General features: G+C 36.0%; 1 protein-coding gene across 22 annotated transcripts in view; it reads right to left on the reverse strand.

Annotated features, from left to right (window-relative positions):
* sm (smooth) overlaps positions 1 to 15,000 on the reverse strand; it is a 783,427-nt gene that overhangs the window by 462,417 nt on the left and 306,010 nt on the right. For 10 of the 22 annotated variants that reach the window (XM_067097810.1, XM_067097809.1, XM_067097815.1 and 7 more), the window contains one exon: positions 10,924 to 10,977. The exons of the other annotated variants lie outside the window; for them this stretch is intronic. In XM_067097810.1, the coding sequence (XP_066953911.1) occupies positions 10,924 to 10,977 (54 nt within the window). The remainder of the gene's footprint in view (positions 1 to 10,923; positions 10,978 to 15,000) is intronic. 22 annotated transcript variants of the gene reach the window in all.

The raw sequence follows: 15,000 nt of genomic DNA on the forward strand, positions 1-15,000 counted from the left end.
TTATATTAAATTTCCCTTCAATCCTTCATTATCTTTTACATTCACCTCCATTTAATGTTAAATCTCCCACCAAACCTTAAGTACCCAGTAGATTCACCTACATTTAAATGTTAAATTCCCCAACGAACCATCATAAACTTGTATATTAATGTTAAATTCCCCATCAAACCTTAACTATCTTGTACATTTACCTCCACTTAAATGTTGAATTCCACCTTCACTATCTTGTACATTCACCTCTACTTACATGTTAAATTCCAACATCAAACCTTCATTACCTTGTACATCCCCCTCCATTTAAATGTTAAATTCCCCACCAAACCTTCACTATCTTGTACATTCACCTCCACTTAAATGTTAAAATTCCACCATCAAACCTTCATTACCTTGTACATCCCCTCCATTTAAATGTTAAATTCCCACAAAACCTTCACTATCTTGTACATTCCATATGTTAAAATTCCACCATCAAAAATTCATTGCCATGTAAATCCACTCCCCCTTAATGTTAAATTCCCCATCAATGAGAAAACATCCGCTTGAAAACCCCCTCTCCAAACCTGCAACGGAACATTCCCCTCGCCTTTGATGTTAGAATTCCACTTTACAATTTCCCCCCTTAAAATCTCCCAGCGTGCATCGGGACACCAGCGACCCTTCCAGGGAAAAATAAACCTCATTTCCATTTTGGACGGCCCGATCATAATAACGCTGCATCCGAACATCCGGGCAGAGAGAGAGAGAGAGAGAGAGAGAGAGAGAGAGAGAGAGAGAGAGAGAGAGAGAGAGAGAGAGAGAGAGAGAGAGAGAGCTTTAATTCCGTACAAAACACTGTAGGAGAGAGAGACAGCAAGAGAGACACTTAATTCCACACTTGATATTGTGAGAGAGAGACAGCAAGAGAGACACTTAATTCCACACTTGATATTGTGAGAGAGAGAGAGAGAGAGAGAGAGAGAGAGAGAGAGAGAGAGAGAGAGAGAGAGAGAACTTTAATTCTGTACAAAGTACTGTAGGAGAGAAAGACAGCAAGAGAGAGACTACTCAATTCAGTACTGGATATTGTACGAGAGAGAGAGAGAGAGAGAGAGAGAGAGAGAGAGAGAGAGAGAGAGAGAGAGAGAGAGAGAGAGAGAGAGAGCTTTAATTCCATACAAAATACTGTAAGACACAGAGAGACACTGCGTTTATTCCACACTAAACACGGCACAAAAGAGAGAGAGCGAGAGACTATTAAACCCATCGATAAATTCTCATCCGCAGAGAGAGAGAGAGAGAGAGAGAGAGGCGAACGATGGTCCGGCGTCCGTCCAGGATGCTTCAGATTCCAGATTGGATGAAGGCTTTAACGGGCCCACACCGCCGCCAACAGATAGATATTCGGGAGCGAACAAACATCCGAAGCTGATGATGCTCATCCGGAGAGAGAGAGAGAGAGAGAGAGAGAGAGAGAGAGAGAGAGAGAGAGAGAGAGAGAGAGAGAGAGATTCCGTATAAGATTCTGTAGGGCAGAGAGAGGGAGGGACAGGTACTGCTTTAATTCCATACTAAATTTTGTACGAGAGAGAGAAAGCGCGCTTCAATTCCGTACAAAATTCTGTAGAGGAGAGAGAGAGAGAGAGAGAGCTCCACTGTGGCCGCACACGAATGAGATTGATTTCAAGGTTTTCAGTTGACAGCGTTTCCGTGTACTTAATGGGCGACAGAGAATTAAAAGTGTGGAACTAATACTAAAGTAAATTTGGCAAATAATGTGAGCCTCAAATTACCACAGTATCTCGTTTTAACGAGAATTCACGTGACGATAGTTTGGGGTTTTGCTTAGACGTATACGCCTTCTGAGCTACATTGGGAATACTTTGTTGAGTAACTAAGGGATGGCATTTATATTAACACCTAAGGAGTTTTGAGTGTGCATAATATATATATATATATATATATATATATATATATATATATATATATATATATATATATATATAGTATTTGTATTAATACCTAAGGAGTTTTTGGGTGTGCGCATATATATATATATATATATATATATATATATATATATATATATATATATATATATATATATATATATATATATATATATATATATATATATATATACACACATACGCTCTCAAAACTCGACAATTCCTGCAAGTGTTAATAGAAACAAAACAGGTCAACTTATTTTAACGTGGGAGATTTTTCAAAGCGATTTAAAAAAAAAACTATTCTATAATGAATGTTTTAAACAGTGACAATAAAAGCAAATAAAACTTTATGGAATTTTCGAAATCAGATTCAGAATCTGGTATTTTACAACAGATTTTCAAACAGTGTTTCCAACTTTAACCCCAATTACATTGTAAGAATGTCAACATTTTGACATTCGACAAATTAACTGTTATGTTTTTGTTTGTGACTATGAGAGATACTTTGTTCTACTATTCAATTTTACAAAACACCGCTTCTAATGGATACGACCACACAAGGAGCATTCTGATTTACATATATGACCCTAATTTCATGAGAAAACGGGAGAGGATAATAAAATAAATTTCAAAAACTAAAAATATTTTTCACGAACTTTCACGAAACCATCAATTCTTCACTCTTTGTTTCTGATCGTATACGCCATGTAGCCACCTCTGACTGACCCTAGTTTTTGACTATATCGCAGAGGGCGGGACCTGTACCTTACCTCAGTCCCTGATTATATTGGGCAGAGGAGTTACCTGACAGTCCTAGTTTTTATCAAATAGGATAACCATGGACACGAGAGTGACCGCCGTTCTTAATCACACTGGACAGGTATTGCCCCAAAACTGACTTTAATCCCTGATCATATCGGATAGGTGGGCACTACTGATTGACCTTACCCCTTGATCATACTGAACAGTTCTTGTCATACCGAACAGGTAAGGCAAAGATGAATGTCCTAGTTCTTGGTCATACTGAACAGGTAAGGCAACAGTGAGTGTCCTTATTTCTTGGTCATACTGAACAGGTAAGGCAAAAGTGAAAGTCCCAGTTCTTGGTCAAACTGAACAGGTAAGGCAACAGTGAATGTCCTTATTTCTTGGTCATACTGAACAGGTAAGGCAACAGTGAATGTCCCAGTTCTTGGTCATACTGAACAGGTAAGGCAACAGTGAATGTTCTAGTTCTTGGTCATACTGAACAGGTAAGGCAACAGTGAATGCCCTTATTTCTTGGTCATACTGAACAGGTAAGGCAACAGTGAATGCGCTTATTTCTTGGTCATACTGAACAGGTAAGGCAACAGTGAATGTACTTAGTTCTTGGTCATACTGAATAGGCAAGGCAACAGTGAATGTCCTTAGTTCTTGGTCATACTAAACAGGTAAAGGACCCATGACCGACCCCACCGCCTGATCCTAATACAAGTGACCTTCACATAATGCCCACCACATCATTCTGAATAACATTTTTCTTTGAGGATAAGCAATATTGACGGACACTCAAGAAAATACAGCTGAACAGGCTGATACATTAATATACACCATCTGTAAGAGTAATTTAAATATCCCTACTCGGATGACACAAAAAAAAAAAAAAAAAAATAGCAACACCACTAAACAAAACTAATTAACTCGTTCCAGTTATAATCATTATTATAATTACCATTATCATTCTTTTACTGCACCATCGACGCTTCTATCATTATTACTAATACTTCGAAAACCGCACAAACACCAACTCTGCCAACCTTCAGACAAGTTTTAATGAATAAAGGACGTGAAGAGGAGACGCTGAGGCTGTCCAAGTCAAAACAGCATATATCACGGGCGGCTCTAAACACTCGCGGGAACAGCATTATGGGCGTGAGGACAGTATTATGGGGCGTGGGAGGTTTTCTCCAGACATTTATCTCGGGCAACACAAAGTACATGGAACAAGGTTGCCATTTTTTGTGTGAATAAATACACACACACACACAGACATACAAAACACAAACAAAAAACCACAGAGAGAGAGAGAGAGAGAGAGAGAGAGAGAGAGAGAGAGAGAGAGAGAGAGAGAGAGAGAAACATTTCTGACTATAAAGTCACAAGTATAAGTGACGGAAAAATAGATGTATAGGGGAATCAAAAGTAGGAGGATAGTAAATGATAACATTTTCTTGCACCAGTATTTAAATCATTTGCCATTATGAGTTATATGAGAAGAAAAAAATATCAAATTTAAATCAAGTTCGTTATAGTATAACCCAAACCTTATTCCACGTATCTAATATAACCTTAACCCAAACCTTATTCCACGTATATATATCCATATATATATTTTATATATATATAGATTTAATAAATAGATAGATATAGATATAGATATATATATATATATATATATATATATATATATATATATATATATATATATATATATATATACTGTATATATATATATAAAATCATAATTGCAGTTACTAAACCAACAACAAAAAACCAGACGTCTGCAAGGTCTACAGCATAACAGAGTTAAACCAAACACAAACGCCAAATAAAACAAATACATTATGCACAAACAAACAAACGCCATTCACTCGCTGCTAGCTATCTCTCAACGCCGCCGCCGCCGCAGTCGGTCAAAGGTATCGGGTTGCGCGTTAGCGCAGCGCTCCGACGGGAAAAATGACATTCCCTCACCTGACGAAGGCGAATGATGGAGGGGAGGGAAGGGGGAGCTGCTCCCCTCTGATAAAGAGCTTCTCGGTTTGCCATCCTCGCAAAAATATGAATAAAGAAATGGAAAATGCTCCCGGTGTCGACGTCACGCTTGCCTTATGGCTTCCTTTTCGATAAGGGTCTCTCGTGGGCTTACCGTGTCGTTGGTTGCTGGTTGCCGCGCGCGAGCACACGCACGTACACGTGCACACACACACACAATATATATATATATATATATATATATATATATATATATATATATATATATATATATATATATATATATATATGTATGTATATATGTATGTATGTATGTATGTATATATATATATATATATATATATATATATATATATATATATATATATATATATATATATATATATATATCTATTTGTACAGTATATATATATTATATATATACATATATACTGTACATACATACACATATAGTCATATAGAAAGCCATTCTTTGGCTGAGTCGGTTGAGCTTTGGACTGTCACTCGATGGGCCGGAGTTCAATTCCCCCAGCCGGCTGATGAAGAGTTAGAGGAATTTATTTCTGGTGATAGAAATTCATTTCTCGCTATAATGTGGTTCGGATTCCACAATAAGCAGTAGGTCCCGTTGCTAAGTAACCAATTGGTTCTTAGCCACGTAAAATAAGTCTAATCCTTCGGGCCAGCCCTAGGAGAGCTGTTAATCAGCTCAGTGGTCTGGTAAAACTAAACTATACTTAACAGTCATATAGAAGAACACACAAATGCACTTTCATACCATTAAACATTATACTACAAATAACCCATTAATATCGAATTCACTTTACCCTGAGAATAACTTAGTACATCTGAAGATAATTTTACGTGATGAACATTCCTAAGCGGACCAGGATTCGAGCCTATGCCTTTCTGTTTTGGGAGATAGGATGTCATTGATTTGAAGGCTGAGTACATTAGGTCACCGCTATCCCTTGTTCCAACCTGATCCCCCTAGCCAACTCAAATTCGAATTCTGGAGGCATGATGTATAATTTATTATATGTGTGTATATTATATATATATGTATATATAAATATACACATATATAAAATATATGTATATGTATACATATGTATATATATATTGCATATAATATACACGTGTGTGTAACACTTTTGTCTCAAATATGGGTTCCCACTCGATACAATTCATGTTTTTCAGTATATACAATATAGTTAAACATGTCAGCTAATCATTCAACAATAAACATGCAAAATACACAAACCCAAAAATAAATTAGCCCCATAAATGAATAAACATACCAACCGAATCCCGTGTTCATCACACGTTAAAGAAATAGTTCACTGACACCATGGCCCCACACCAACAAAAGTTAGAGCGCTTAATCGCCTCCCCCATGAATCGAGAGAGAGAGAGAGAGAGAGAGAGAGAGAGAGAGAGAGAGAGAGAGAGAGAGAGAGACCTCGGCAGGACGACAACATCGTTCATCGTCTTCAGAGCATCGCCTTACGCTCCCTTATCAAAGGGAGACAGAGACATCTGCAGCAGGCCGCCCTCCCCACCCCACCCCGGTCGAATCTCTATCTAAACCTGCGGGCGGTGTTCAAAGGGGCCCGACGACGCCTCGAGATTCCCGCGCCACGTGGATTTCGCGCAAAAACGTGCAACCCGATAGCTAATATATCTGCGCCGCCCGTAAATATTATTCCTTCCCTTCCGACAATGATAATGTAATAATATTAATAAAAATAATGTCGCAGGAGTAGTAGTAGTAGTAGTAGTAGTAGTAGTAGTAGTAGTAGTAATGATGATTAACTGAATTTACTACAAAGCAAATAAAAATTTAATTAAATTTACTTCAAAGCAAATAAAAAATAAAATCTAATTTAATCTATTACAAAGCGAATATCAAAAAAGTTTAACTTAATTTACTGTAGAACAAATGCAATCAAATTTTTAACTAAATTTACTACAAAACATACATAACAAAAGTTCAACTAAATTTACTACAAAGCCAATATAAAAAAAAATAGTTTACTTAAATTTACTACTAAGCAAACACCATAAAAGTCTCATTCAATTTACTACAAAGCAAATATATGGAAAAAAGTTTAACTAAATTTTCTGGAGTAAATATCACAAAAGTCTAATTTACTAAAAGCAAATAAAAAAATATAACAAGGTTGTATCAATCAGTTACTAAAGTAACTTGATAAACGCACCAACAACACTGATTGTTTATTGAACCAATGGTAATGAGAATCATTATGATAATTGAATGGGTAATTAAAATAATATTAACCTATTAAATATTGACAACTGTGACAATATTATTAGAAGCAATAATATAATTATCTATACATCTGTTCTTGGGCGAAAACTTAAAACTGGAGCTAGATAAGGTTGAAGAAGTTGGACAGCTTAGGCGAAAACTTAAAACTGGAGCAAGATAAGGCTGAAGAAGCTGGACAGCTAAGTGTAAAGAGATCGAAAAAAACTGTAAAAGTAAAAGGCGTAAGTCAGGGCAGCTGGATCTGAGAGACTTTTAAACAGAACTTTCAGTATATCACATAAACAGTGTGCCATGTAAGGCACACCGTAAGTGGTACCGATTTAAGTGGCATGATTACGGCAGTATAAGGGATTATATAATCAGTTTTAACTACAATAAGAATTGAAATTCCTCAGGATCTATTACTAGAGACAGACGTTCAAAGCCTTTGTCAATGCATAAATCAGTGGAATAGAGAACTTCTTGCATTTTTCTAGTCTAGGGTTGAATGTAGAGAAACAGATACCATACCAAGAGAGCGTTGTTCAATTCCTAGGAAGTGACAGTCACACCTACTCAAAATGAAGACTCAAGATATAAACAGACACAAGAATGTCTATTGTTTATCAGAACTGGTATTTTCCCAGCCATCTGGAAAGGTAATCTGTAGACAGTTGAGAATAGAATATACAACTTTGGCCGAAGGCCAAGCGCTGAGAACTAAGAGGTCATTCACCGCAGTAAGGAAAATTGAGAATTAAAGGTTACAGTTGCACTATGAAACAATTGTTAGAAGAGAGTGGAAAGTAAGACAAAAGAAAGAATATGAATGGAGGTACAGTAAAAAGGAACGAAAGGGGGCCGAAGGGACGCTGCAAAGAACCTTGAGTAATGCCTACAGTGCACCGCGCGTGAGGTGCACTAACGGCACTGGCCCCATGGGGTGAAAGGTAGCCTGTAACGAATGAATCTGAAGACAAAATTTCTCCCAAAAATACATTCTAGGAGCTGTATGACAAAGGTACCAATTTTATTTACAGGGCACTTGGAGAATACATAGCTTTTGGTAACTGTGGTATTTTGGAATTCACGTAAAACAGTTGGCTTCATGTAAGTTATGTGCAATAAAGTTTTCGTTTTTGGCGAAGTAATTTTTATTCGGCGTTTGTTATGGAAATAGTTGACACAAAAATTTATATTTTTATATCACTCAACACCCTTTTTTGGAGTCTGACAAACTGGTAGTGTTATAACTGTCTGTCACAGTCTACTCCACCCAGTTAACAAACCCCTCTCTTCCCCCTCCCCCCCAACCGCCAACCAACCCTTTTTGCCCTCTCAAGGTAGATCACAAATCAAGGGCGGTGGCCCCAGAAACTTAGCAGCCGCGCCCACCAGCAACCTACGACTCTAACGCCCACGGTACGCCCACCAGCAGTGCCGCCACTTAAAAAAAAAAATCCCACAAATCACAAGACGGTGGTGGTGGTGGTGGCTCTTGCAAGGTACGGCTTTCACCCTATTTTTTTCTCATGCGAGATATATATCGTGTTTCTAGTTCTAGTCCGTTGTCGCTTGAGTGAGCGTCTGCTTGGCAGGAGATCTTAAAAAGAGAAGCCTAGAGGGGAAACCCAATGAGATTCGTGATGGTGCAAGAATCCCGACAGAAATTTGTAAGGGGAGCAGGGTGTCTTAACCTTGATGAGTTGGAACTATGGGAGGAGGAAGAGGAGGAGGAAGGGGAGGAGGACGGGGGAGGGGGGTTGAGGAAAAATATTATTATTATTATTATTATTTAGAAGATGAACCGTATTCATATGGAACAAGCCCACCATGGGGGCCACTGACTTGAAATTCAAGCTTCCGAAGAATATGGTGTTCATCCGAATGAAGTAACAGAAGGTAACAGGATACACAAAGAGAGAAGGTATCACTTATCAAAAAATAAAAAGAAAAAAATATTTTAACGAGTGAATTAACATACAAAATACAAAGAAAGTGGGAAAACGGGCAGAACATTCTTTCTGTTCAATTACTGGGGTTGGTAATCGGCGGGGACGATCCTGAAAGAGTAAGAGGGAGATACGTAAGGACAGTGTAGTGTAGAATACCTTAGTGGGAGTAACATTTAAGCGATATGCAGACGCTCCGTTTCACGGCATGAGCGTTTTACTGTGTGTGAGAGAGAGAGAGAGAGAGAGAGAGAGAGAGAGAGAGAGAGAGAGAGAGAGAGAGAGAGAGAGAGAGAGAGAGAGAGAGAGAGAGAGAGAGAGAGAGTTATTTCTTGCAATTCGGGGAAGAAATGGGCAACAAAGATAACACTATAATTTATTTTTGTTTCTCTCTCAATCTCACAAAAAACAAGTTGAAATTTCCAATATAAATAAAAATTACAATTAAAGGGTCCATTTCACCTCCCTGCATTATAAAGGAATTTCGAACAATTTATACTACAAACAACACCTAAAGGTTTCTAGTTACAACAAGAACGACGAAAGAAAAACAACGAGAAACAAAGACAAAAGAAAACAACAAAAGTGAACAGGAAAACAACGAAGAAAAATGAAGCAACTGATAGATACCGACATTCACTACAACCCGAAAAAATCTCCCTGCTTAATAAAGAATGTTCTCTCACCAAAAATTTCACAAGGGAAAATCTTTCAAGTTCAAAATTCCCTAACACGGAAAAACAATTTCTTACAATAAAGAAAAAGTGGTTCACAGGGAATCAGTTCCCATTCACTGCTAAAAATAAAATACAAACATCAAATTTAAAGAAAAAGTGGTTCACAAGGAATTAGTTCCCATTCACTGGTAAAAAAAAAATACAAACATCAAATTTCATATTTGTAGAAAAGTCAGGTGAAAAAACAAAGCTTCAAACTCACTCATAAAACTGTAATACAAACCTTGAAGGACAGTCATAATATTTATTATTATTAAATGGGGAAAATTTTCACCAAAACAAAAAACAACGACATACTCGCCAACACATGCAAATGAATGAGTGCAGGAGAGACCAAAGTGCACAGAAAATGCAAAAGCTGGGAGGCTGGGATGTGCAGCACGGCAGTGTTCAGTGCAAAAAATAAATACATAAAATAAAAATAAATAAATAAATAAATAAAAGGTAGGGGGGGTTAAGCGGGGAATAAGGCAGTAACATACTGTAGAAACCGCGAAGTTTAACATAAAATTAACACGGACAAAAATTAAAGATTTTAATCTGTACCAAGCCAGTGGAGGGTTGGAGGCCAATGCTTAAAAAAAAAAAAAAAAAAAAAAAAAAAAAAAAAAAAAAGGAGAGAAGAGATCACAAAAAAGTTTTAACAGATAAAACAAAATTCAGAGATGTTATCTGGTTGTACGGAAGGGGAGTTACAAATGTGTGGTAAGGTGGGGGAGGATATTTCCCTAATTATTTATGATTCCCCCATATATATATATATATATATATATATATATATATATATATATATATATATATATATATATATATATATATATATATACATACATATATATATACATACATACATGCATACATACATATATTTATATATATACATATATATATATATATATATATATATATATATATATATATATATATATAAACAATGAAACAAAGGGGTGTCCTGAACGAATAGTGATGGTCAGGGGAGCAAAACTGCAACCCAAGCCCAGTCAGCCAGCCACCCTAGCAATACAAGGAGGCGTGTGTGTGTGCAGCAGCAAGTGAAGCATATATATATATATATATATATATATATATATATATATATATATATATATATATATATATATATATATATATAATTACAATGAAACCAAATGTGTATAAATGTCCGTTGCAGAAGCATCATGGTAGTGATGGTCAGGAGCATCAGCAGGAAAAGACCGCCAAAGGTGCCTTGTTTTTTTTTATTACTTTTTCTTTCCTTCTTGGAGCAAACTACTTACATTGCCGCCATCGCCTGATGCTTCACAGGAGTCGCTCATGAGGCCGCTACTCACCTGTCAAGAGGAAGAAAAACAAAAATTAGAAGAACGAAGTCTTTTAGAGGTGGGGGGTGAGGGGGGGTTGGTTTCAGTACAGTATAATCATTCACGCACGCACAGACATTTTTTTGTTATTCGAAGACTTTTTCATATAGGGTTGTGGCTTCTCAGGAGGAGAAAAGACAAGGGTGGCTGCCTATAAACTATAAAAAACCTATATATATATATATATATATATATATATATATATATATATATATATATATATATATATATAATTATATATTATATAATATATAATGTATTATATATATATATATATATATCTATATACACACATATATATATATATTTATATATTACATGTGTATAAATAACATATTTATATGATTCAGATGCCGTTGCAGAAGCATCAGCAAAAGTGTTGTAGTATGATTTCTTATATAATTATCTACCTGTATACACGAGCAGCAGCAGTAGCATACAGCATCAGCAGGAAAAATAATGACTGCAAAGGTTTTATAAACAATTCAGTAATTAGAAATTATAAATGTGGCATTGACACCTTTTAAAACTCAGAAGCTTTCCTTCTTTAAAAAGAAAATCTACATTATTTACATAAACATGCAACCCCACCATGACACTCTCATGCTTCATAGTAACGAGTGGGTCGTTATGAGGCCTTTAACATACTCACCTGACAAGAGATGAAGAAAAAACAAAAAAACAATAAAATAGCTTAATAAGAACAAAGAAGTCTTTTACAAGTGAGTCAGGTCTGAAAAAGATAAAAACCATAAATACAAAATGGGGTTTAAACAAACAAAAAGTTTCAAAATAAACAACAGCAGGCAAAAAAAATACCAAACATACGTCCTCCATAATCATTCAGCTGCACAACAGGGACAAAACCCACCAACCGAATACCCCGGATTTTTTTGTTATGTCATCAAAGATGAGAGCTCGTTCACACGACTACTCATATCAGACGTGCTCCACTGTGGCGTTCCAATTTGCTGCTCAAAAACTCGACCAACGTCGACTCAAAAAACTGACAACCTCGGGTGACCCGACTGGCGAAAGAAAACGGCAGCTCACCGACTTGGAAGGTAAGAAATCCACAAAAGGGAACGTTCCTGCAGTTCCCCGCAAAACCATCACACAACAATGGTATGCATAACCCCGCCATAAAACAGAGCCGCCCTATCACGGTATTGTAATACACTGGGTATATTCTTTAACATACTATAGTGTTGATGCAAGTAAAATGATTTCTTATATACAAAGTTATTATATTTACAAGTCAGGTCTGGCAAAAAGATAAAACCATAAATACAAAATGAAACAAACGGCAGCTCTAAACAAAATGAAGTTAAACAAACAAAAAGTAGCTGTAATAAACAACACAGGCAAAAAAAAATACCAAACATACGTGCTCCATAAAAAGACAGCCCTAAGCTGCACAACAGGGACAAAAACCCACCAACCGAATACCCCGATGGAGACGTCAAAGAAGTTTTATAAACAAGCAGCTCCGGTAATTAGAAATTATAAATGTGGCACTGACACCTGCTCAAAAACTAAAAACGCCGACTCAAAAAACTGCCTGCTGCTGCTAGCTCTTGTTTAAAAAAAGAAAATCTACTCATATTTAACATCAAAACAAAAAACATATGCAACCCCACAATAAACAATACCAGCAGTTCCATGAAACATCCTTAATCAATGATCTATATATATATATATATATATATATATATATATATATATATATATATATATATAATGTACATACATACCTATTGTATATATATATATATATATATATATGTATATATATATATATATATATATATATATATATATATATATATATATATATGTATGTATATTTTTTCATGGTGTATATAGATGTTCTAAACGCGTAAACTATAAACCAGCCGGAGGTATTCAAGCTAATTACCAACAGATGAACAGATAAGACAACAGGACATACGCACGAGGTGTGATGTTAATGTATAACTTACAACAGCGATGCCACTTACAAGTAACACCACCTCCATGATAATTGTTACTTCCGCAAGTAACAAGATCAACAGATCATGTAAACACCGCATAGTATTTTTTTGTTTTAAGACTTTTTTCTCTTCATTCAAATGTGGCCTTTATATTTGAATAAAGATTTTTTTAACATGGCGTGGCCTTTCCTGGCATAACTATGTTTTAATTCTTAACTATATTTTAATTACAGAAATTTATTTTTCCTATTAGTTACATATGGCTTATTATGTACAATGACGACTTAACTTCAATTTCACCAACAATCGGTACTTCTCAAAACACACCTTGTCAAATACGCTTATATTTCTTAGTCTCGGGTTCTTGAGAGTACGTTTCCTCTCTCGAGTGCCGGGATGAAGAGGGTAATTATACTCTATCTAGAGATCTTCCTCAAGTCAAGAGGTAATATTAAGTTGGTTTTATTGACGACACGAGTCCTTAAAAGGAGATTATCTCAGCATTGTCAGAGTTTATAGGATAAAATTAATCAATTTAAGTTTCTTTGTTCCAAAGGTGAATGGTCAGTCAAAACAACGCCTTCGACCAAGTAACTAAACAAAAAAAAAAAAAAAAAAAAAAAAAAAAAAACTCTCTCTCTCTCACACACACACGCCATTTTCTCATCTATCAATCTATCTAACTTCCCACATGTGCCAGGATGTCATGAGAAACCAAGGCGTTTTATCAGATGTAACCTGGTTAACGACTTCTACTGTTCTTTATATCATTTGAACACTCGAAGTATTACAGCACTGCTGTAGGAACAAATAAAATTCCAACGTCGTATATAAAGAATAACAGTGAAAATATAAAATTCTTTAGCGTCCAAAAAGACTTCTGTCCCGTTTCTTTTCGGACAGGGAGGCATGAATCCTTGAGCGCTATAGGATTCTGTTGTGTCACAAAAGGGTAAAAAAAAAAGAGAGGCACTTGGTTTTCTGCATTTGTTATAACTTAAGTGTTATTTGTAAGCCATTATTATTACTAATTATTATTATTATTATTATTATTATTATTATTATTATTATTATTACTGACAAACAAGCTGCTCACATTTCATCAACGAGCCATTTTAAAGTCCCAATTTCAAGATGATGCAATGTAAACTAGCCATTCAAAAAGGCCGTAATATCTACTAGCCATTTAACACGTCGACGGTGATATACAAAAATGAGGAAAATAAGCCACTTAAGAGGTCAGTGTGTCCAATAGCCCTTTAAATGGTCCATAGTGATGCCCCAAAAAAAGGTGGGAAAAAAAGCCATTTAAAAAGGTCACTGTGACAACAAGCCATTCAAAATGACCTCAATAGCAACAAGCACATCTTTAAAAAAGGCCGTATCATCCACTAGCCCTTAAAAAATTAAGCCTAAACATCGACTACCGCATTAAAAAGACCTTACCATCGACTACCCCTTTTCTAAAAAGCCTTAATATCGACTAGCCATTTAAAAGGGCCATGGTGATATACGAAAAATGTGTATAATAAGCCAATCAAAAGGCTAATGTGACAACAAACCATTCAAAAGGACCCTTATAGCAACAAGTACCCCTCTGAAAAAGACCGTGCATCGACTAGCCATTTAAAAGGCCAATGGTGATAGACAAAAATGGGGAAAATGATCCATTTATAAAATGTTAGTGTGTAGAACAACCCTTTAAAAGCTCCAAGGAAATACACAAAAATGTGTGAAACATGCTACTAAAACGTCAATATATAAAACAGACCTTTAAAAGCTCCCAGGAAATACACAAAAATGTGTGAAACAAGCCATTTATAAGATCAATGTATAGAACAGCCAATTAAAAGCTCCAAGGAAATGCACAAACATGTGTGAAGCAAGCCATTTAACAGAATGTATAGAACAGCCCTTTAAAAGCTCCATGGAAATACACAAAAATGTGTGAAACGAGCCATTTAAAAGGTCAATGCGACAACAAGCCATTTAAAAGGACCCCTATAGCAACAACGCTATT

Source organism: Macrobrachium rosenbergii, chromosome 54 (assembly GCF_040412425.1).
Source record: "Macrobrachium rosenbergii isolate ZJJX-2024 chromosome 54, ASM4041242v1, whole genome shotgun sequence".
NCBI lineage: Eukaryota > Metazoa > Arthropoda > Malacostraca > Decapoda > Palaemonidae > Macrobrachium > Macrobrachium rosenbergii.